The sequence below is a fragment of the Pristis pectinata genome, chromosome 27, assembly GCF_009764475.1.
Source record: "Pristis pectinata isolate sPriPec2 chromosome 27, sPriPec2.1.pri, whole genome shotgun sequence".
Classification (NCBI taxonomy): Eukaryota; Metazoa; Chordata; class Chondrichthyes; order Rhinopristiformes; family Pristidae; genus Pristis; species Pristis pectinata.
This window is the reverse complement of record NC_067431.1, coordinates 1,156,169-1,181,250: the sequence shown is the minus strand read 5'-3', so window position 1 is coordinate 1,181,250 and position 25,082 is coordinate 1,156,169. Positions and strand designations below refer to the sequence as shown.

At 42.6% G+C, this 25,082-nt stretch overlaps 1 protein-coding gene across 4 annotated transcripts in view; it reads left to right on the top strand.

Annotated features, from left to right (window-relative positions):
- Positions 1-25,082, top strand: part of aplp2 (amyloid beta (A4) precursor-like protein 2) — a 128,460-nt gene that overhangs the window by 29,539 nt on the left and 73,839 nt on the right. For all 4 annotated transcript variants that reach the window (XM_052039746.1, XM_052039745.1, XM_052039744.1 and 1 more), the window contains exons 2-3: positions 11,778-11,951; positions 12,472-12,601. In XM_052039746.1, coding sequence (XP_051895706.1) covers positions 11,778-11,951; positions 12,472-12,601 — 304 coding nt within the window. The remainder of the gene's footprint in view (positions 1-11,777; positions 11,952-12,471; positions 12,602-25,082) is intronic.

The window sequence follows — 25,082 nt, the reverse complement described above, 5'->3', positions numbered from 1 at the left end:
GAGAAACTGGGGTGGATTGCACCTTGGCAACTGAGTTTGGAGGTGACAAGGGTTCTTTGGGATTTTTACTTTGCATCTAAGCACAACAATGCTCTTGAGAACAAATTGAAACAATCATGTGGAAAATTCTTGATTTGTATATTGATCATCAAGATGTGGTGGTGAACTTCAAACTTTAGTGATATTGTGGTAGTAGAGTCAGGGATATCTCAGCAGCTGCGGAGTGTTCTGGAGAAGTGTGAACAGCCAGTTATTTTGATGCATATGAGTAAGAATTATGTAGATTTAAAAGGAAAGGAATGAGGTTCTACAAGCTGAATATAGAGGTCCCTTTCTTTTTAAAAAAAACTTGTGTCCTAAGGTTGTAATATCAGTATTACTATCAGTGCTATGTGCTAGTTCGTGCCAGAATAGCAGGATATATCTATTGTATGAGTGTGAGTTGAGAGGAATCATACAAAGGAGAGGGATTCAGATTCCTGGGACATTGGAATCTGTTCGGGGGAGGTGGGGCCAGTACAAGTGGGCAGGCTGCACCTGGGCAGGACCAGTACTGATGTCCTTGGGGAGTGTTAGCAAGTGCTGTTGGGGAGGGTTCAAACTTAAGTGTCAGTGAGTTGGGAACCTATGCATGGAGATAGAGCAAGGGGAAAAGCAAAAATGAGGGCAGAGATATCAAGGATGAAAAGCAAACAGAGCTTCAATGCAAAATAAGGGAGTTAAGAATCTTTCAAAAAAAAACAAGCCTGAAGGACATTCTGTGTTAACTCTGGAGCATTCTCAATAAATTGGATTAATTAATTATGCAAATAGATAAATGATATGATGAATTGGGATTTTGACGACGTGGTTGCAGATGGACCAAGGATGAAAGCTGAACATCTGGGTATTCATTATTTAGGAAGGGTAGGTAGGAAAGAGAGGTGGAGTTGTGTAAGTAGTGAAAGAAAGTAACACAATTGTGATGTATGATCTTGGTTTGGATGATATGGAATCTCTATGGGTAGACCAAACAAAACTACCAAAGAGGATATCAATGGAAATTTTATTTCTTGTATTTTCTTGCAACTTGGAGGGAGGCCATTTGGCCCTTAAAGTCAATGATGGCTCCTGTTCCACCATATTTTCTTGAAAGCTATTCTTACCCATGAGCATTAACTCCTCCACCACTTCTCCCACCCACCTATGCTTTGGAGTAGTTTGTAGAAGCCAGTGAGCCTGCCAAATACTACATCTTAGGAATGTGAGAGGAAACTGGAGCACCTGGGGGAAAATCTACACAGTTGAAGGGAAGAATGGACAACCCTTGGTCAGGATTGAGGCCAAGCTGGTGCAGTAGCTCTGCCTGTATAGTTCTTCAAATATCAGTGGATGTTGGGAATGGCATTAAACAGGGAATGAAGAATGTGGAATAAAGATACAAATGTAATCATGGGTAACTTGAATCAGCAAACACGCAGAATGGCCGCGCCAAATTAGTAACAATATTGTAGAGGAGGAATTCCTGGGGTTTTTACAGGATAGTGTTCTGGACTAATGTGACAAGGAGTCAACAAGAGGGCAAGCCTATCCTACACAGAGTATTGTGTATTGAGAAAGGATTAACAACCTTGTTATGTGAGGCCCCTTGGGAATGAGGAACCATAATATGGTAGAATTCAACAGGATGGGTGATGTGGTGGATTCTGAGTTGAGAGAACTGAATCTAAATAAGCAAAAACAGATTGAGGAACATTAATCAAGGAGTTGATGTTGGATTGGCAGCGGCAACCGTTTAAGGAGCACATAGACAAATTGCAGCAATTGTTCATTGCTATCTGGTGCAAAACTAAAACAAGAAGGTTGGTTCAACTGGGACTAATGGGCTAAATTGCGATAGTATTAGATGCAAGGAGGAGATGTACAAATTGGCATGTGAATCAGATGTGAAGGAAAGTGGTGGGATTAAAGGCTGAAAAATCCCCAGTGCCTTTGTCTGCATCTCAAAGTGTGTAAGGAAGTGCCTCAAAATAGTGCCTGCATTGGTAATCGATGTTCTTTAGACTCTAGATTAGTTTCTCGGGACTGCAAGGTAACTACTTTTAAAAAAAAGGTGAAAGAGAAAGTGGGGAATTATAGATGTTAATCTGATATCAGTAATGGGGGAAATGCTTGAAGATGTTAAAGATGTAATAGCAGAGCATTTGGAGAACAGTGCCAGAGAACAGATTGGTTAAAGTCTGCATGGATTTATGAATGTGAAATCAAGTTTGATAAGGCTAAAGTTTTTAAGGATGTAACCAGTAGAATAGATAAGGGAGAACCAGTGGATGTGCATTTGAATTTTCAGAAGGCTTTCATCAAGGTTCCCTGTAAGAGACTAGTGTGCAGAGTTAAAACACGTGACACTGGAGGTAATATACCGATATGATTGACAGACAGGAAACAGAGTAGGAATAAGTGAGTCCTTTGCCAAATGGCATGCAGTGATTATTGGAATACTGTAAGAAGCAATGTTTTGGATGAGGGAATAAGTGGAACATCAAGTTTGCAGCAGATATAAAGCTACGTGGGAGTGTGAACAGTGAGAGGATGCAGAGAGACTCGAGTGTAATTTGGACAGGTTGAGTGAGTGCACATATGCTTTGCAGATTCAAAATAATGTGAAGTTATCCGCTTTGGTTCGAAATACAGAAGGGCAAATCTTATCTGATTGGCAGTAGATTAGGAAAGTTGAATGAATCATTGCTTCCCTCTGTTGAATAATATGTGGAAGAAGCACCGACAGTAGAAAGGAATAATATGCTTGTTAAATTCCAAAGAATTAGAAAAGTAGTCTGTATGGAATTAGGATGCATGGATGATACAGGGGAGGTGGGATGTTTGTTGTGAATCAAGTGGAGGTGTTAAAGCTTCATTAGATACAAACCAGCAACCTGATAATGTCAAGATTACGTAGGACTAAAAATAATAGATTGCAGAACAAAGTCAGAAAGTTTAAAAATAAGAATTAAGTGATAGAAGTAAATAAAATTGAGAGGCATAGATGGGGTAGATGGTCATTTTTTTTCCCAGGGTGGCAATGTCAAATATCAAAGGGCATAAGTTTAAGGTGAGAGGTGAAGGTTTAAAGAACATGTGCAAGGCCCTTTTAGACAGAGTGGTCAGTTGCCTGGAACACGCTGCCAGGGGAGGTGGTGGAAGCAGATGCAATGGTAATGTTTAAGAGACATTGAGACAGACACATGTCCAGGCAGGGAATAGAAGGATACATACCATGTCCAGGCAGATGGGATTAGTTGGATTGGCATCATGGTCAGCACAAGTCTGGTTGACCAATCCATGTGCACGTTCACTTAAGAACAACTGGCCCTAATCATATTAACTCAACCTGTTTCCATTGTCCTTTGAAGTTTGACCATCCACCTTTATCTAATTTTGATACAGTTTCTGCCTCAACCACTTAACCAGGAAGCAGATTCAAAATGGTGATTAATTAGGAAAGGAGGTGGTGCAGTGAGACCTGGATGTCCTTGTGCACCAGTTGATGAAAATAAGCATGTAGGTGCAGCAGGTAGTTAGGAAGGCAAATGGTATGTTGCCCTTAATAATGAGAGGATTCAAGTACAGGAACAGGGATGTCTTACTGCAGTTGTACAGGACCATGATGAGACCGCACATTACGGTGCAGTTTTGGTTTCCTTATCTGAGGAAAGATGTTCCTGTTATGAAGGGAGTTTGGTGAAGGTTGACTAGATTGATTCCTGGGATGGCAAGACTGTGTATGAGGAGAGATTGGGTTAATTAAGCTTGTGTTTGCTAGACTTTAGAAGAAGGGATCTTGCAGAAACTTGCAAAATTCTGGCAGGTCTAATCAGACTACATGCAGAATAGCAGGGAAGTTCAGGACCAGAAGTACCAGACCAAGGATAAGGTGCAAGCCATGTACAACTGAGGTGAGGAGAATTTTCTTCTCTGAGAAATGGTGAACCTGTGGAATTCTCTCCCACAAAAGAGCATTGAAGGCACATTGTTAAATATATTCAAGAAGTAGTTAGGTAAAGTTCTTGGGGCTAAAGGCATGAAAGGATGCAGGTAAAAAGCTGGATCAGGATACGGAATTTGGACGATCAGCCATGATCACATTGAATGCCAGAGCAACATTAAAGGGAAAAATTACCGACTCCAGTCATCTGTTTCTGTGTTTCAAATAAGGGGAATGGAATGAATAGTGACAGGAGGAAAATACTTCCTTCAACAACGTGGTTGGAATCTGGAATGCACTGCCTGCAGAATGGAGTCAAGTTGCATTGTGGCCTTCAGGAGGGAATTGGATAAATGTTCCAATTAGAATAAATTGCAAAGCTCATAGAAGGGGCTGGAATTAATGAGCTGTCATGTTAGAGAGTCAATATGGACACGATGGGCCAAGTGGCTGTCTCCTGCACTGTAACATTCTCTAATTCACCTTCAAGTGTTTATTCAGGTGTCCCTCTGTGATGTTTCATCTGCGCAATTCATTATTCTCCCAAGTAAATGTTTGTTCTAAATTATCATTTTGGTGACCATCTTATATTGGTGGTCTTGAGTTTTGCTTGTCCACAAGTGCTGATTATCTTTGTTTACTAGCATTTGTTTAGGTTCCTTATTTTACGATATTTTATGAAGCATGCAAATTAGCACATTGATGTGGTCTTCAGGTGATGTTATTGAGTATGCAGAGCTTGAGGACTCTTTCTGCCTTTATCTGACTTGTGCTTTAATTTTGTTAACAAAATCTAATGTTCCACTCATAACTGTGTTGAAATTCACTTGCCATCCTTCAGTTTTATTCAGGTTGTCCTGTAATTTGTTGTGTCCTCATTGTTGATTATCTTTCCTAATTTGGTACCTTGCTGCAAATATAGAAATTGTGCTTTTGATTCATCTGAATGGTAAACAGCAGTTCTGTCCCTGGCCATGTTTTCTGTCTTAAATATGAACGTTAGCTTTCTGGTTAGCCATGCTGGTACCATTTCTCATGGAATTGGAAAATATGTCAGAAAGTGCCTCTTATCAGTTCCGAGATTTGTGTAAAATCTGCAGATGCAATCAGACCAGATCATGGGTTTTATTTTCTGAGATTGATTAGTTTGTGGTAAGCATGGCAGAGTTGATTCCACAAGGAAGAATCCAAATCTGGAAGCTTTTAAATTTAGTAGTAGAAACAGTTTTGTTTTCCCCCATAACTACTCTATCAAATTTATGTCCCTTCATGTCTGCTCAGTGGAAGCAGTTCATCTTTTGATGTCTCAAAATAATGCAGCCTCACATCCCTGGTGCTATTTTTTTAAAGAAAGTTTCCTCTGCATCCTCTCTCAATCCTTACATTCTTCCAAAGTGCCCAGAATTGAACACAATCTGAGTGGTTTTTAAAGGTTCTCACAATTTCCTCTGCTTTGTGGCTCCTTTTTTTTAAAGAAAAATAACGTGTTTTTTTTAAACATCTTAACAGTCCACCATCAAAAATGTGTATTTTATCCAACTGCCCTGAATACCATTTTATTAAAAAAAAGGACCAGTATACTTATGGTGCCTATCTTTATTCTTCTTTCCATGATATTATGCATTAAGTTTCAACTCTTATGTCATTCCCCAATTTACCAGTGTGTATTGACCTGAATTCTGCCACTCGCCTTCTCAAAATACTCAACATCTGAAAGTCCTAAAATATTCAAGAGCTAAAACTATAAGCATAACACGGTCACTAGGACTGTTGATTAATACCATTATAGAGAGAGAGAGAGAGATCAAAATATAAAAAAAATCATGTTATAATACCTCCCATAGCCTGGGCTCATGATGAGTTGCAGGAGTAAAGATGCATCTTTCTTGACCAGATCAGCTGACATCCAGTACTGTAGAAAGCAGTCCTCAGATCCAAGTGTGCATGAGCACCACAGAGAATGCAAAATCCTATTTATTGGTTGTCAGGTTCTACAGTCTCATTGTTAAAATTGATTAACATTAAGCAGCAGTTACATTGCTGTTACTGCTGTTCCTGTTGTCTGGCTAATTGCCTAATGATGAGTTTCATATCAGAAAAAAAGCTGAGGGTGTGGGCCTGCATGGAGCTGAAACAAATACGGTTCCACATGTCCCACAAAAAGATGGGTAGCTTGGGCTCATGCAAGCTCCCATGGCTACACCTTGGATCTGGAGAATGAGTGGAGTTGAAGGAGAAATCACCTTCCTGTAGTGTGGTGCCCAGAATTGGACAAAGTTTTTCAGCTGTGGCCTAATAAATGTTTTATAAAGTTATATCATAATCTCCCTGCTCTTACTCCATGACCTGGGTAATGAAGACAAATATTCCATACGTCTTCACCCTATTCTGGCATCTTTAGGGATTTTTGGACTTGTACACCGAGTGCCCTCTGTTCATCAATACACCCATCACTCTACGATTCAATGTGTACGACCTACCTTTAATAGTTCTCCCAAAGTGCATTAGCTTGCATTTATCAGGATTAAATTCCATCTGCCACTGCTCTGCCCTCTCATCAACAGATCAACATTGTACTGTGAGCCCACAACTATCCTCCTCCTCATCAACAACACTGTATTGACTGCAAACTTGGTAATCATTCCTCCTACATTCATAGCCAAATTATTAAATGATAAAACAAACAATAACAATCCCTGCCCTGATCCCTGTGCTTCACCTTTGCTCACAGGCTTTCATTCGCAAAATACATCCTCCACCATAACACTTATACCAAGCTAATTTTTGATCCAATTCATCAACTTGACATGGACCCTATTGGCTGTAACCTTTAGGACCAATCTCTCATGTAGGACCTTGTCAGGGACTTCACAAAAGTCCAGGTAGATGATGTTAACTGCGTTATCCTCATCAATACATATATACAATAAAACCATCACCAGTTGTTACATTAATGAACTTGTCCCCATCATCCACAGCAGTATGGATGGACTTGGAATTGATCAAGAAGCTATATTCCCAATGAATTGTGTTAGGGGAAAATCAAATGATTGAAGAATCACTTGAGACCCAGGTCTGCTATAAGCATCAAAGGCTTACTACCACCAATGGAGAGAAGTGTGTGCTCCAGACAACAATGGAACAAAGGAAAACGTCTGTTGTTGTACCTTTTTCTGGTTTGTCCCTGCCTGGCTACAGCATACCCAACTAGGTGACTAATAAGTTACAGAGGGATAGTGTAACCATCTTATGGATAGATGGTCAAAAGCTCTGGGTCATCCTATGATGCTTACCGGACACCCTGTTCACTCTTTCTGAGCCAGAGCAATGGCTCTAGTATTCAGTAACCTTGCATATCCCACTCAAACTGCCTTGGTACTGAAAAGCAGAGGCCCAACAAGCCAGATCTGTCCATGACTCATCAATGGAATGTGGTTAAGTCCCCTAATAGCTGGTCAGTTCTTCATATTGTCATGTGGTATGTGACCATACTCCATTTTGTAATACAGTGGCATGCAAAAGTTTGGGCACCCCTGGTCAAAATTTCTGTTACTGTGAATAGCTAAGTGAGTAAAAGATGACCTGATTTCCAAAAGGCATAAAGTTAAAGATGACACATTTCTTCAATATTTTAAGCAAGAATACTTTTTTATTTCCATCTTTTATAGTTTGAAAATAACAAAAAAGGAAAAGGGCCCGAAGCAAAAGTTTGAGCACCCTGCATGGTCAGTACTTAGTAACACCCCCTTTGGCAAGTATCACAGCTTGTAAACGCGTTCTGTAGCCAGCTAAGAGTCTTTCAATTCTTGTTTGGAGGATTTTCGCCCATTCTTCCTTGCAAAAGGCTTCTAGTTCTGAGAGATTCTTGGGCTGTCTTGCATGCACTGCTCTTTTGAGGTCTGTCCACAGATTTTTGATGATGTTTAGGTTCAGGGGACCATAGAACCATAGCACAATACAGGACCTTCGGCCTACCATGTTGTGCCGACCTTCAAACCACACCTAAGACTATCTAACCCCTTCCTCCCACATATCCCTCTATTTAAAATTCCTCCATATGCTTATCTAACAATCTCTTGAACTTGACCAATGTATCAGCCTCCACCACCACCCCAGGCAGCACATTCCATGCACCAACCACTCTCTGGGTGGGTGAAAAACCTCCCTCTAACATCTTCCCACCCATTACCTCAAAGCCATGCCCTCTTGTATTGTGCATTGGTGCCCTGGGAAAGAGACGCTGGCTGTCCACTCTATCTATTCCTCTTAATATTTTGTATACCCCTATCATGTCTCCACTCATCCTCCTCCTCTCCAATGAGTAAAGCCCTAGCTCCTTTAGTCTCTCTTCACAATCCATACTCTCTAATCCAGGCAGCATCCTGGTAAATCTCCTCTGCACCCTCTCCAACGCCTCCACATCCTTCCTATAATGAGGTGACCAGAACTGGACACAGTACTCCAAGTGTGGTCTAACCAGAGTTTTGTAAAGCTGCATCATTACCTCGTGGCTCTTAAACTCGATCCCACGACTTAAGAAAGCTAACATCCCATAAGCTTTCTTAACTACCCTATCCACCTGTGAGGCAACTTTCAGTGATCTGTGGATATGAACCCCCAGATCCCTCTGCTCCTCCACACTGCCCAGAATCCTGGCATTAACCTTGTACTCCGCCTTGGAGTTTGTCCTTCCAAAGTGTACCACCTCACACTTCTCTGGATTGAACTCCATCTGCCACCTGTCAGCCCAGCTCTGCATCCTATCAATATCCCATTGTAAGCTTCGACAGCCCCCCACACTACCCACAACACCACCAACCTTTGTGTCGTCTGCAAATTTGCTAACCCACCCTTCCACCCCATCATCTAAGTCATTAATAAATATCACAAAAAGTGGAGGTCCCAGAGCTGATCCCTGTGGGATACCACTAGTCACATCCCTCCAATCCGAATGCACTCCCTCCACCACAACCCTCTGCTTTCTACAGGCAAACCAATTCTGAATCCACACAGCCAAGCCTCCCTGGATCCCTTGGCCTCTGACCTTCTGAAGAAGCCTACCATGTGGAACCTTGTCAAACGCCTTACTAAAATCCATGTAGACCACATCTACTGCACTACCCTCATCAATCTTCTTGGTCACCTCCTCAAAGAACTCTATCAGGCTTGTGAGGCAAGGTCTTCCCTTCACAAAGCCATGCTGGCTGTCGCTAATCAGTCCATGATTCTCTAAATGCTCATAGATCCTATCTCTTAGAATCTTTTCTAACAGCTTACCCACCACAGACGTAAGACTCACTGGTCTGTAATTCCCTGGACTATCCCTACTACCTTTTTTGAATAAGGGGACAACATTCGCCACCCTCCAATCCTCCGGTACCATTCCCATGAACAACGAGGACTCAAAGATCCTAGCCAATGGTTCAGCAATCTCCTCCCTCGCCTCGCAGAGCAGCCTGGGGAATATTCCGTCAGGACCCAGGGACTTATCTGTCCTAGTATTTTCTAACAGCTCCAACACATCCTCTCTCTTGATATCTACATACTCTAGAATATTAACCTTACCAACACTGTCCTCAGCATCATCAAGACCCCTCTGCTTGATGAATACTGAAGAGAAGTATTCATTGAGAACTTCACCCACTTCCACAACTTCCAGGCACATCTTCCCACCTTTGTCTTTAATCGGACCTACCTTTACTCTAGCCATCTTTCTGCCCTTCGCGTATGAGTAAAAAGCCTTGGGATTCTCCTTAACCCTACTCGCCAAAGACTTTTTGTGTCCCCTTCTTGCTCTCCTCAGCCCCTTCTTAAGTTCCTTCCTTGCTGCTCTATATTCCTCACCTTATGTATGCTGCCACCTTCTTCCTAACTAGGTGTTCCACCTCTCTTGTCACCCATGGTTCCTTCACCCTGCCATTCCTCCTCTGCCTCACCGGGACAAATTTATCCCCAACATCCTGCAAGAGATCCCTAAACATCGACTGCATCTCCATAGTATATTTCCCTTCAAAAATGTCATCCCAATTTACACTCCCAAGTTCTCGCCTTATAGCCTCATGATTTGCCTTTCCCCTGTTAAATAACTTCCCATCCTCTTTGCTCCGATCCCTGTCCATTACAATGCTAAAGGTTATGGAGCAGTGGTCGCTATCCCCCAAATGCTCACCCACCGATAGATCTGTCACCTGACCCGGTTCATTACCTATAACTAGATCTAATATGGCATTCCCTCTAGTCGGCCTGTCAACATACTGTGTCAGGAATCTGTCCTGGGCACACTTAAGCTCAGCCCCGTCTAAACCTTTGGCACTAAGCAGGTACCAATGGATATTTGGGAAGTTGAAGTCTCCCACGATAATATCCCTGTTATTTTTGCATCTTTCCAAAATCTGCCTCCCAATCTGCTCCTCAGTATATCCCTGCTGCTACTGGGGGCCAATAGAATACTCCTTTTTTGTTCCTGACTTCCATCCATATTGACTCTTGAGAGGATCCTTCTACATTATCCACCCTTTCTGCAGCTGTAACAGTGTCCCTGACCAGTATCGCCACACCCCATCCCTTTTAAAACATTGAAAACCAGGAATATTCAATATCCATTCCTGCCCTGGAGTCAGCCATGTCTCTGTAATAGTAGTCCCATGTACTTATCCACTGTAATATCGTAGTCCCATGTACTTATCCAAGCTCTCAGTTTATCACCCTTATTCCTGATGCTTCTTGCATTTAACTTTCCTGCATCCTCACCACAAAATTCAGTGTCAGAAGTTTGCAAAGGAACATCTAAATAAGCCTGATGCATTTTGGAAACAAGTCCTGTGGACTGATGAAGTTAAAATAGAACTTTTTGGCCGCAATGACCAAAGGTATGTTTGGAGAAAAAAGGGTGCAGAATTTCATGAAAAGAACACCTCTCCAACTGTTAAGCACGGGGGTGGATCGATCATGCTTTGGGCTTATGTTGCAGCCAGTGGCACAGGGAACATTTCACTGGTAGAGGGAAGAATGAATTCAATTAAATACCAGCAAATTCTGGAAGCAAACATCACACTGTCTGCAAAAAAGCTGAAGCTGAAAAGAGGATGGCTTCTACAACAGGATAATGATCCTAACCACACCTCAAAATCCACAATGGACTACCTTGCGGCACAAGCTGAAGGTCAGTTCCCCGACCTAAACGTCATCGAAAATCTGTGGACAGACCTCAGAAGAGCAGTGCGTGCAAGATGGCCCAAGAATCTCACAGAACTAGAAGCCTTTTGCAAGGAAGAATGGGCGAAAATCCTCCAAACAAGAATTGAAAGACTCTTAGCTGGCTACAGAAAGCGTTTACAAGCTGTGATACTTGCCAAAGGGGGTGTTACTAAGTACTGACCATGCAGGGTGCCCAAACTTTTGCTTCGGGCCCTTTTCCTTTTTTGTTATTTTGAAACTGTAAAAGATGGAAATAAAAAAAGTAATCTTGCTTAAAATGTTAGAGAAATGTGTCATTCTTTAACTTTATGCCTTTTGGAAATCAGGTCATCTTTTACCCGCTTAGCTATTCACAATAGCAGAAATTTTTGACCAGGGGCGCCCAAACTTTTGCATGCCACTATATCTACTTATTGCATTTCTACACGTCTACTTCTGTGATGCTGCTTTCATCCTGGCTGCTTCTGAAGCTCTGTGAAAAGTTATTACAGCTGGACAATTACATCCTATGTACAAATTAAATAAGAAAGAATTCAAATGCCTGCTGGATTAATTTGGATAATGTTGGTTCATGAGGGAAGAATTGCCGGTCAAGTTTTTTCTTTCTTTGTTTCAGGCATTAGCAGCCAATACTGGAGCTGGATTCGCAGTGGCAGAGCCACAGATTGCAATGTTCTGTGGGAAGCTCAATATGCATGTCAATATTCACAATGGAAAATGGGAACCTGATCCTTCAGGAACCAAAAGCTGCTTGGGGAACAAGGAAGAGATTCAGCAATATTGTCAGGAGGTGAGTCTTATAAGTGGCTGTTCTTCATTATTATTTGACTGCCTAAAATTCTGCTGTGTTACCATCTTTTGCTCGGGTGACAATAGAAGTTGTACAAACTAACCCATCAAATCATTCATTTGTCCCTTGAGAAGTACAGTGTTGTCCATGGAGCCCATTGATAGCATTTATTTCCCAGGTCGTAAAATCAAGCTAAACTTTGCAAATGTGGAAGATGTCAAATAAAGCCTGAAAGTGCTGGAGAAACTCTGCAAGGAGAGAGTGAGTTGACTTTTCAGGTTGATAATTTACGCAGATCATCATTTACGCAAGAATTGCTGAACCTGTCGTGAGTTGGAACCATTAGTAACTCGAAGTCAGAAGCAAATCACAACTTCTGTGCTGGATATCAAGGTGGATGCTGCCTTCCATGAAAACCTCAACAAATGTTCTCAAATTAAACTCCATTTGCTATTTGTTCTGCTGGTAGTCAGAAATATAAATCTGTCTGAAATATAAATGTTACATTTGCTCTTGTTAGGTTTATCCAGAGCTTCAAATTACAAATGTGATGGAAGCAAATAAACCAATCAGCATTGAGAACTGGTGTAAAAAGGGAAAGAAGCAGTGCCGAGGTCACACTCATATGGTCATTCCCGTTAAGTGCCTGGGTGAGTACAAGTTCATCTTTACCCAAAACCCGCCATGATTGGAAAAGCAGCCAGCGATATTGTGTATTCCCTCTCATGGTATTCCTAAAACTGGAATCTTAAAGATAGCTGCAGTGAAAGTACTTGGTGTTTGTTATTTCATCCTGTGTATGGTGAGAAGGTCTCATATAAAAGTATCGCTGGTAGCATCAGACTAATTACATTTCATAATAAGACATTAAATGAGCTACTGTTTAGGTTAGTCTACAAAGTTTGTTATCTCTGCAAAATGCATTTAGATCCAGGTTATTGTCAGTAAAACTTACCAGCAAGTTTGTGTAACGGGTGTCAAGAGAATTGTTGGATTGGGATACATCTAATCTGAGGAACAACAGTTTCACCTGAATCTCAGTGACGAATTTCAGTTTGCATAGCTACTTAGATTATAGCTGCCTTAACATTTGTGATGGTTTTGAGATTTGCTCAGTGAGTGTATTTTCATTGGGATAGCTTGGTTGTTTGAAAAATCAAGATGCCAAGCATCATGGTGTTAGGTATTGGAAAAGCAAGAAAATAGAGCAAGGGATCCAGACATATTAAGGCTTATTAATGTCAGGAGGACTATAGGCAAACCTCTTGGCCAAAACAGGTCTGCCGTTGATTGAAGAAGACCATGCGACTGTTGAATTGATTAAAGTGGAATGAAGCAAGTTTTATGTGGCCCAAGATCAATATCATGTTGAAATTTTTAATATTTTTTTCTTTGTGTGAATAATATGGAATTGAGCTATGGAATTGAGTTATGGATTATACAGAGAATCATCAAGTGAGGTTATTTTGTCCATATATCCATGTTTGTGCCTGTTCGTGGAAAGAACCTTACAGTTTATTACATTCCCTTCCCTTTTCTACATATCCTCAATTTTTTGATATTCGGGGACATGCAACCTCCACATTATGGCCGCTCAGGTTGCAGAAATTTGCCCTTACAGAATTCACAAATCAGTCTCAAAAAAACTTTCAAAATTGAACTGGATATATTGATTGTTATTACTGAATTTGCTTCCACCACCTGTCTGTGTATCCTAAACTGCAGCCCATTGCATAAGAATCCCCCTTGGTTCATTTGCTAATTACTTTTCAGTGATTTATGAATGTGGTTACATCACAAGCAGCTTGCATGTTTGTTTACTTCTCCACAGCATTCACAAAGGGAAGGTTCTGTGCTTTTCAATGAACGGGACAACTCTGATGTTCATGGTGCAAACATCAATGTTTGCTTAAAACAGAATTGAATTCCAGCATGCCCTGTTTGTCATTAGCTGTGAGGAGGTGTAAATGTTTAAGCAGCTCACTCCAGCCTTTTCCTCTGCAGTAAAACACCTCCTTTCCATTTGACTTCCAAGAATGAAGTTAACGGTGAAGATAAATTGTGACATTTCCTAGTTGTCTTTTTAAAGCATATCTTTTCTAATGTTCCTAGAGATTCTGATTCCAGTCCTTTGAGGCAGTGCATTTCAGACCTCAGTAACCCATTTCATGAAAGTTTTTTTTTACTAGTTATTCTAGCTGTACGACTATGGATTACCACAGGAAATAATTTCTCCTGACTCGCCCACTCAATTTTGAAAATCTTTTGTTTCTCTCCTTGATCTCTGTTATCAGGAGAGTATTTCAGTTTGTGTAACCACTCCTAGTGTAATCACTCCAAGTAAGTGAAGTCCCTCATCTTTGGCATCCTGCTTAATCTTCTTTCTATCTTCTGCACGATCTTGATATTATAACTGAAGTGTACTGCCCAGATCTGTACACAGCACTCCAACTCAGGCCTAACGAGTTACTGTATTTTGTGTTTAACACCCATATTAACAAAGCCATGTATCTTGCATACTTTCTTAACTAAAGATTATTGAATATTTCTCTTTCCCAATTCTCATGAAGAGCCCTGGACATTGTTTCTCTTTCTACAGATGCTGCCTGACCTGCATGCCCAGAATTTTCTGTTGTCTTTTGTCAAATTTCCAGCATCTGCAGATTTTTAATTTTCAGTATCCAAATACAGGCCTGGATCCCTCTATTCTTGCTTACCTTGTCTTTCAGTTTATCTTCTCAAATGGCATATAGTAATACCCGTTTGTGTTTCCATTCATATCAGAAGATTTTATTCACTCTGGTAGCTTCCTACAATCTGACAGAATCTCAGACGTGAAACATAACTCAGTTTCTCTTTCCACAGAGAACTGAGGAAAATAAGGCTGAGTAAGTGGCTGAAATGTCAGTGGGGAGCACTTTAGGAACAATGGCCATAATTCTAATAACTTCAAAAAAAAAGTTATAGAAAGACTGCTGCACAAGTTAAAGTCCTAAGTTGGGGCAAGGCTAATTTTGATGGTATTAGACAGATCTAGTTTTAGGAAATGAACCGGGACAGGTGAAGGATCTATTGGTGGGTGAGCATTTGGGGGACAGTGACCATTGCTCCATAACCTTTAAAATTGTCATGGACAGGGACAGGTGCAGGGAGGACAAGAGGATTTTCAATTGGGGAAGGGCTAACTATGAGGCTATAAGGAGAGAACTTGGCAGTGTAAATTGGGATGTCCTTTTTGAAGGAAAATGTACCATGGAGATGTGGTCTATGTTCAGGGATCTTATGCAGGATGTTAGGGATAAATATGTCCCGGTGAGGCAGAGAAGGAATGGCAGGGTGAAGGAACCGTGGGTGACGAGAGAGGTGGAACGACTTGTTAGGGAGAAGAAGGTAGCGTACATGAGGTATAAGCAGCAAGGTTCAGACAGGGCCCGTGAGGAATATAGAGTAGCGAGGAAGGAACTTAAGAAAGGGCTGAGAAGAGCTAGAAGGGGACATGAAAAGGCTTTGGCTAGTAGGGTTAAGGAAAATCCCAAGGCCTTTTTCAAGTACGTGAAGGGTAGGAAGATGGTTAGGGTAAAGGTAGGTCCGATTAAGGACAAAGGTGGGAGAATTTGCCTGGAGGCGGCTGGAAGTGGGAGAAGTTCTCAATGAGTACTTCACTTCGGTATTCACCAGGGAGAGGGGTCTTGATGACACTGAAGGGAGTGCTGGTAGGGGTAATGTTCTCGAGGTTGTAGATATCCAGAGAGAGGATGTGTTGAAGTTGTTAAATAATATTAAGACAGATAAATCTCCGGGGCCTGACGGGATTTTCCCCAGGCTGCTTCGAGAGGCTAGGGAGGAGATTGTTGAACCGCTGGTAAGGATCTTTGTCCACGGGGATGGTGCCAGAGGATTGGAGGGTTGCGAATGTTGTCCTCTTGTTCAAAAAAGGTAATAGGGATAGGCCAGGGAATTATAGACCGGTGAGTCTCACGTCTGTGGTGGGTAAGCTGTTAGAAAGGATTCTAAGGGATAGGATTTATGAACACCTAGAGAATCATGGACTGATTAGGGACAGCCAGCATGGCTTTGTGAAGGGAAGATCTTGCCTCACAAGCCTGATAGTTCTTTGAGGAGGTGATCAGGAAGATTGATGAGGGCAGTGCGGTGGATGTGGTTTACATGGATTTTAGTAAGGCGTTTGATAAGGTTCCTCATGGTAGGCTTCTTCAGAAGGTCAGAGGCCAAGGGATCCAGGGAAGCTTGGCTGTGTGGATTAGGAATTGGCTTGCCTGTAGAAAGCAGAGGGTTGTGGCGGAAGGAGTGCCCTCGGATTGGAGGGCAGTGACTAGTGGTGTCCCGCAGGGATCGGTTCTGGGACCTCTACTTTTTGTGATATTTATAGATGACTTAGGTGAGGGGGTGGAGGGCTGGGTTAGTAAGTTTGCGGACGACACTAAGATCGGCAGTTTTGTGGATAATGTGGAGGGCTGTCGGAGCTTACAGAGGGATATTGATAGGATGCAGAGCTGGGCTGACAGGTGGCAGATGGAGTTCAATCTGGAGAAGTGTGAGGTGGTACACTTTGGAAGGACAAACTCCAGGGCATAGTACTGGGTAAATGGCAAGGTACTTGGCAGTGTGGAGGAGCAGAGGGATCTGGGGGTTCATATTCGCAGTTCATTGAAAGTTGCCTCACAGCTGGAAAGAGCAGTTAAGAAGGCCAATGGGATGTTGGCTTTCGTAAGTCGCGGGATTGAGTTTAAGAGCTGCGAGGTGATGACGCAGCTTTACAAAACTCTAGTTAGGCCACACTTAGAGTACTGTGTTCAGTTCTGGTCGCCTCATTATAGGAAGGATGTGGAGGCGTTGGAGAGGGTGCAGAGGAGATTTACCAGGATGCTGCCTGGATTAGAGAGTATTGAATATGAGGAGAGGCTTAAGGTGCTAGGGCTTTATTCACTGGAAAGGAGGAGGATGAGAGGAGACATGATAGAGGTATATAAAATATTGAGAGGAATAGATAAAGTAGACAGTCAGCGCCTCCTTCCCAGGGCACCAATGCTCAAGATGAGAGGGCATGGCTTTAAGGTTATGGGTGGGAGGTTCAGGGGAGATGTCAGGGGGAGGTTTTTCACCCAGAGAGTGGTTGGTGCATGGAATGCACTGCCTGGGGTGGTGGTGGAGGCAGATACATTGGACAGGTTCAAGAGCTTGTTGGATAGGCATATGGAGGGATATGCGGGAGGAAGGGGTTAGGTAGTGTGAGGGTGGTTTGACGGACGCACAACATGGTGGGCCGAAGGGCCTGTTTTGTGCTGTATGGTTCTGTGGTTCTTGCAAAGGTTGATTGGGAGAGGCTTTAGCGAAGGGGTGTCTGGCAAGTGAGAGGCTTTTAAAAGTGAGATAGGGAGAGTTCAGGGCTAATATATTCCTGTTAGAGTGAAGGGCAAGGCTGGCAGGATTAGGGAACCCTGGCTGATGAGCAATAGTGGGGCTCTGGTCAGGAATAAGGATGAGGCATATGTCAGGTAGAGGCAACTGGGATCAAGAGAGTCACTTGACTGTAGGAATGCAGGAGTACACTTAAGAAGGAAATCAGGGGACATGACACGTCCTTGACAAATAAAGGAGAACCAGAGAGCAACAGAAAATCTGCTGGAGGAACTAGGCAGGTCAAGCAACAATTTTCGGGGTGGGAGGGAGAGGAATTGTCAACGTTTCTGGTCAAAACCCTGCACCTGGACTGGGAGTGGAGAATGTAGATGGCCAGTATGAAGAGAAGAGGGGGAGGGGTGAGATGGGCCAGTAGGTGATTGGTGTACTGAGGAGAGATAAAGGATGACGGGCAGGTGGAGCCAGTTTGGGGAGTTGAAGGGGTTGAGTTGGGAGACAGGCAGGTTGATGACAGTGGAGGCAGACAGAGAAAGCAGATAGAGCCAGGAGGGGGAGGGGGAAGGGGAGGGTGACGGTGGAGAGAGCGAGGAGGATGATAAGTGGGAACACGAAGGCTGCCAATGCTGGAATCTGATAAGGAAGAAGGTGATAAAGGGGAGAGGTGAAGGGCAGATGGAACCAGTTGGGGGAGGAGGGAGAATCTGATGGGTGAAATGTGGGGGTAGTAGGTGGATGGAACCAGGAGTGGGAGGGGAGCAAAAATGCATGATGGTGGGGGCTGGAGGGTGGTTTGGGAAAGCGAACAGAAATGGAAGAATTGGCAGCAGATCAGAGATGGGGGGAGACATTGGGGGTAAGGGTTACCTTAAATAGGATAATTAAATGTTCATGCCGCTGGGTTGTAGACTATTCTGGCAGAATATGAGGTGTTGCTCCTCCAGCTTGCACTGGGCCTTGCACTGGGCCTCACCCTGGCAGTGGAGAAAGCTGAGGATAGACAGGTTGGTATGGGGAGGGGAGTTGAAATGGCATGCAACTAGGTAAAGGAGAATCCTAAGAGATTCCCTCAGTATGTTCAGAGCAAAAAGGTAACAAAGGGAAAGAATAGATCTTAAGATCAGTGTGGTTGTCTGTGTGCGGGGCCACAAGAGATGGCTAAGATTCATTTAAGATTTCATTTTCAATGCATACTTTTTGTCTGTATTTACTGTGAAGAAGCTCAGGAAACTGGGGATCTAAGGGAAGAGATCTGTGATGTCCTGAAACTATGATGTCATGAAAGAGGTGTTGGCAATCTTGAAGTGTATAAAGGTGGATAAAAGCCTGGGGCTTGACCAACTGTATCCAAGGGAGTTGCAGGAAGCAAGGGAAGACATTGCTTGGGCCCTGGTGGAGATTTTTGTACCTTCCTCAACCGTGGGTGAGGTGCTGGAAGTCATGAATTTATTTGAGAAGTTCTGCATGGATAAACTAAGGAACTATTAGGCTTGTAAGCCTAACATCAGTGGTAGGTAATTTACTGGAGGGGATTCTGAGAGAGAGGATCTATCTGCATTTGAAAAGCCGAGGATTGATTCAGAATAGTCAGCATGGCTTTGTGCATGGGAAATCGTGTCTCACAAATTTGATCGAGTTTTTTGTAGGGATGACCAAGAGGATTGATGAGGGTGGAGTGACAGAGGTCGTCTTCGTGGACCTCAGTGAGGCTTTTGATCCATGGTGAGCTCGCCAAATGGATACCAAGTTGGCTTGGTGGGAAGGAGTCAGGGTAGTAGTGAAGAGTTATTTTTCACATTGGTGGCCTATGACCAGTGGTGTGCCACAGGGATTGGTGCTGAATCCCCTGCTGTTTGTCATGTCTGTTAGTGACTTGGATGAAAATGTAAGTGGCATGATCAGTAAGTTTGTGGGTGACACCAAAATTGGTGGTAAAGTGGACAGTGAAGAAGGTTGCCTCTGGTTACCACAGGATCTAAATCAACTAGGAAAGTGGCAAGGGAATGGCAGATGGAATTTAACTCAAACGAGTGCAAAGTAATGCATTTTGGGAAGTGAAACCAGAGCAGGACTGCACAATACATGACAGAATCCTAAGGAGTGTTGTGGAACAGAGACCTAGGGGCACGAATACATAGTACCCTGAAAGTGGTGATATTACAAGGTGAAGAAGAAGCTGTATGGCACACTCGCCTTCATCAGACTGAGCATTGAGTACAAGAGTTGGGTTCTCATGTTGCAGCTATACAAGACACTGGTGAGACTGCATCTGGAATATTGTGTGCCGTTTTGGTTGCCATACTACAGGAAGGATATGATTAAACTGGAGAGTGCACAGAAGAGATTCACAAGGATTTTGCCAGGACTGGAGGGCTTGAGTTGAGGAGAGACTGGATAGATAGGCTGGGGCTGTTTTTCCTGGAACAAAGGAGTCTGAGGGGTGACCTTATGAAAGTTTATAAAATCATGAGGGGCATAGATAAGGTAGATGGTCACAGTCTTTTTCCCAGCGTGGGAGTCTAAAACTAGAGGGCATAGGTTTAAGGTGAGAGGGGAAAGATTTAAAGGGACCTGAGGAGCAGGTTCTTCCACATGGGGTGGTGGGTGTATGGGACGAGCTGTCAGAGGAAGTGGTAGGTACAGACAGGTATCGTTACAACTTTTAAATGACATTTGGGCAGGTACATGGATAAAGGTTTTCAGGGATATGAGCGAAAAGCAGGCAAATGGGACTAGTTCAGGAAGGCATCATGGTCAACGTGGACGAGTTGAGCTGAAGGGCCTATTTCCATGCAGTATGAGTGTTCGACCAACTAAGTGTTTCCAGCATTTTCTCTTTTGATTTCAGGTTTCCAGCAACTGCAGTTTTTTTATATTAGTTAATCATCTTGTTCCTGCATCTCCTCCTGATCTGCCTCTTGTTTATTGACTAATCCCCTTGCTATCCCCTCTCATCCTGCTTTTATTACTCCTTTTGCCCTTCTATCCAGCCTATCACACGGCTACTTCTGTGTTGCCACTGCCCTTCCCTCTTTCTCCGCAACTTCAGGCTTGTTTTATCTCTCCCTTTCCCAGTTTATTATTGAAAGGTCATTGATCTTGTACATTAACTCTATTCCACTCTGCTGTGTGAAGAATGGCTGAAATCAAGGAGCACTTATACTCTACTTGGTGTTGGGGGGGAGGGGAGGGTTGTGGTGGTGGCTGGGGAAAGAGATCTGTTCCATTGGGAGTCCTAATAAATGGAATAACTTGCCCAATAGATATGGGTTTAAACTTAATAGTTGGTGAGGTGAAATTTAAATTTGTGAACTGCAATGTGATAGTACCAGGCTGTGAAACAATAAGCAAAAGTTAGTCTGTCGGTAAGCATCTCTCCATTTCGAGTTAGAGGAGGAAAAATGGTGTACGTATAACAAAGTGATAAAATAATTATCAGGGACTTGAATCTACATATAGACTTGGAAATCCAAATTAGCAGTGACGGTGTGGAAGATGAATTCATGAAAGCAGTTTTCTAAAATAGCCTGCTCCATTATTGGCTCCTCTTTCTCTATTCTGCATCTAATATTGTGCAGTGGGAAAGCTGAATAAGTAATTGGTTGTTGAGAGGACTTTAGGGAAGTGTAAGCGTAACATAATACAATTTCGTATAAAGGTAAAGTAAATTAATGCATGAGGCATGAGTTAGCTATGCTGGATTGGAAACAACATTAAAAGTTATCACAGTAAGTAAACTATGGCAAACATTTTCAGAATTAATATGCAGTGGCATGCAAAAGTTTAGGCACCACTAGTCAAAATTTCTGTTACTGTGAATAGGTAAGTGAGTAGAGGATGAACTGATCTCCAAAAGTCATAGTTAAAGATGAAGCATTCTTTTCAACATTTTAAGCAAGATTAGTGTATTATTTTTGTTTTGTACCTTTTTAGAGTGAAAAAAGGAAAGGAGCACCATGCAAAAGTTTGGGCACCCCAAGAGATTTGAGCTCTCAGATAACTTTTACCGAGGTCTCAGACCTTCATTAGCTTGGTAGGGCTATGGCTTGTTCACAGTCATCGTTAGGAAAGGCCAGGTGATGCAAATTTCAAAGCTTTTTAAACACCCTGACTCCTCAAACTTTGTCCCAACAATCAGCAGCCATGGGCTCCTCTAAGCAGCTGCCTAGCACTCTGAAAATTAAAATAAATGATGCCCACAAAGCAGGAGAAGGCTGTAAGAAGATAGCATAGTGTTTTCAGGCAGCTGCTTCCTCAGTTTGTAATGTAATTAAGAAATGGCAGTTAACATGAATGGTGGAGGTCAAGTTGAGGTCTGGAAGACCAAGAGAACTTTTCAAGAGAGCTGCTCGTAGGATTGCTAGAAAGGCAAATCAAAACCCCCGTTTGACTGCAAAAGACATTCAGGAAGATTTAGCAGACTGGAGTGATGGTGCACTGTTCTACTGTGCAGCGACACCTGCACAAATATGACCTTCATGGAAGAGTCATCAGAAGAAATCCTTTCCTGTGTCCTGACCACAAAATTCAGCGTCAGAAGTTTTCAAAGGAACATCGAAACAAGCCTGATGCATTTTGGAAACAAGTCCTGTGGACTGATGAAGTTAAAATAGAACTTTTTGGCCGCAATGAGCAAAGGTATATTTGGAGAAAAAAGGGTGCAGAATTTCATGAAAAGAACACCTGTCCAACTGTTAAGCACGGGGGTGGATCGATCATACTTTTGGCTTGTGTTGCAGCCAGTGGCACAGGGAACATATCACTGGTAGAGGGAAGAATGAATTCAATTAAATACCAGCAAATTCTGGAAGCAAACATCACACTGTCTGTTTAAAAAAAAGCTGAAGATGAAAAGAGGATGGCTTCTACAACAGGATAATGATCCTGAACACACCTCAAAATCCAGAATGGACTACCTCAAGAGGCACAAGCTGAAGGTTTTGCCATGGCCCTCACAGTCCCCCGACTTAAACATCATCAAAAATCTGTGGATGGACCTCAAAAGAGCAGTGCATGCAAGATGGCCCAAGAATCTCTCAGAACTAGAAGCCTTTTGCATGGAAGAATGGGCGAAAATCCCCCCCCCCCCCCCCAAACAAGAACTGAAAGACTCTTAGCTGGCTACAGAAAGCGTTTACAAGCTATGATACTTGCCAAAGGGGGTGTTACTAAGTACTGACCATGCAGGGTGCCCAAACTTTTGCTTCGGGCCCTTTTCCTTTTTTGTTATTTTGAAACCGTAAAAGATAAAAAATAAAAAAAGTAATCTTGCTTAAAATATTAAAGAAATGTGTCATCTTTAACTTTATGCCTTTTGGAAATCAGGTCATCTTTTACTCGCTTAGCTGTTCATGGTAACAGAAATTTTGACCAGGGTGCCCAAACTTTTGCATGCCACTGTATATTATGCAACAACTATTTATCCTTGAAGGTGCAAAAAGCCAACAGGGGAAAAAAAAGGTCCAGCTGTTGAAGTTTCCCTTTATTATGACAGGATTTGAGTATAAGAGTAAAGATGTCTTGCTGCAGTGATATAGGTCCTTGTTGAGACCAGAGCTGGAGTACAATGTGTGTTTTGGTCTCCTTGCCTAAATCAAGGTATAAGACCGTGGAGGCTCAATCATTGACTTTATTCCAAACAGAGATCAATGGTTCTCTGAATATTTAGGTAATCAAGATATTTGGGAGTAGTGCAGGAAAATGGCATTGAGGTAGCAGAATCTCGAAGAAAGGCAGAACATGCTCAAAGGGCCAAATGGCCTGCCTCTCTCTCTGTTCATGTTTTTATGTTCTTAATGAGGGTTAGTGTGTGCTGTGGTGACAGACCATCCATGCAGGAATGAGTGATCAAATGGCCTATTTCTACTTTTAGTTCTGATGTTCTTGCATTTAATTTATATGATCTCCTGAACTTTTTTCAGAATATTGATTTAAATGCCGTGACCCTCTTCATTATTGCTGATCAGAGAACTCTGAGTGCCTTTGCACAAGAAATGCAGAATACGTCTGAAGACTCTGGTGAAAGGCTTGACTTCCAGTGCTGTTTGTGTGGAATTTGCATGTTTGTGACTGCATGGGGTTCCTCTGAGTGCTCCACTTTCCACATTTCAAAGATGTGCAGATTTGTAGTTTAATTGGCCAGGGTAAATTGCACCTTGTGTGTAGGTAGCTGGTTGAACCTGGGGGGAGGGGTGTGGGAAGTTGAGGAAATTGTGGAGAGAACAGTGTAAATGGATGTTTCATGGTCAATGTGAAAACAGCATGGGTTTGTTTTCATGCTGTATGACCCTCTGAGCAAATACTTAGAAAGTCAAATTGGTAATTGGTTTATTATTGTCCTATGTACTGAGATACAATGAAAAACTTTGTTTTGCATGTCACTCATACAGATCACTTAAGAATACAAGTACATTGAGGTACTACAAGGGAAAAGCAATAACAGAATGCAGAATACAAAAGGAGAGTGCAATGCAGGTAGACAATTGCAATGTTGTGTTGCAATTTGACAAAACACTGATTTGGCTGCATTTTGAGTGTTGCATGCAGATATGGTCGCCATTCTTTAAGAAGGATGTGTTCGCACTGGAGAGAGTGCAAAAGAAATTCACCAGGATGTTGTTTGAGTCAGAGGCCTTCAGTTATGGGGAGTAATCAGATAGGCTGAACTTCTTTTCCCTGGACCGGAGGAGGCTCACCAACGTCTTGTACCACTGCAACATAACATCACAACTCAGTGCCCTGACTGATGAAGGCCAGCGTGGCAAAAGCCGTCTGCACCACCCTGTCCACCTGTAATGCCTTTTTGAGGGAACCATGAATTTTTTCTCCTAGGTCCCTCTGTTGTACAGCACTGCCCAGGGCCATACCATTCACTGTGCAAGTCTTAGCCAGATTTGTCTGCCCAAAATGCAACACCTCGCACTTATCAGGACTGATGCAGGGTTTAGACCCGAAACGCCAACAATTCCTCCCATGCCCCTACTGATGGTGCTCGACATGCGGAGTTCCTCCAGCAGATTGCTTGTTGCTCCAGATTCCAGCATCTGCAGTCTCTCTTCATAATTGAAAAACTCCATCTTGGTGAATCTCTGCACCATCTCCACTGTGATCACATCCTTCTCGTAGTGAGGCGACTGAAACTGTACAGAGTACTCCATTTGGGCCAGTTAGTGGGCCAACTACTGTTCTGTTCTAGCATAACCTCTCTGCTCTCATCATCTACGGCCTGGCTAATGAAGGCCAGTGTCCTACATGTTTTTTTAACCACCTTCTCTACCTGTGTTGCTGCCTTCTGTATATATAAAAGTTCCCTCTGTTCTCCTGGAATCGCAACATTCATTGTAATTGATTATTGGTTTATTATTGTCACCTTTACTGAGACACAGTGGAAAAGCTTTGTTTTGCATGCCATCCAGACAGATCATTCCAAGCATAAGTACATAAAGTTGGTACAAAAAGAAAAGCAGTAACAGAATGCAGAATATGGTGTTATAGTTAGATGTAGTGCAGGTAGACAAATAAGGTGCAAGAGCCATGCCAAGGTAGGTTGAGAGATCAAGAGTTCATCTTTATCATACATGAGGTCTGTTCGAGAGTCTGATAACAGTAGGATAGAGATGTTCTTGAGTCTGGTGGTGTATGTTTTCAAGATTTTGTATTGTCTTCCCAATGGAAGTGGGGAGAAGAGAAAATGTCCGGCATGGGAGGGGTCTTTGATTATGTTGACTGCTTTCCCAAGCCAGTGGACAGAGT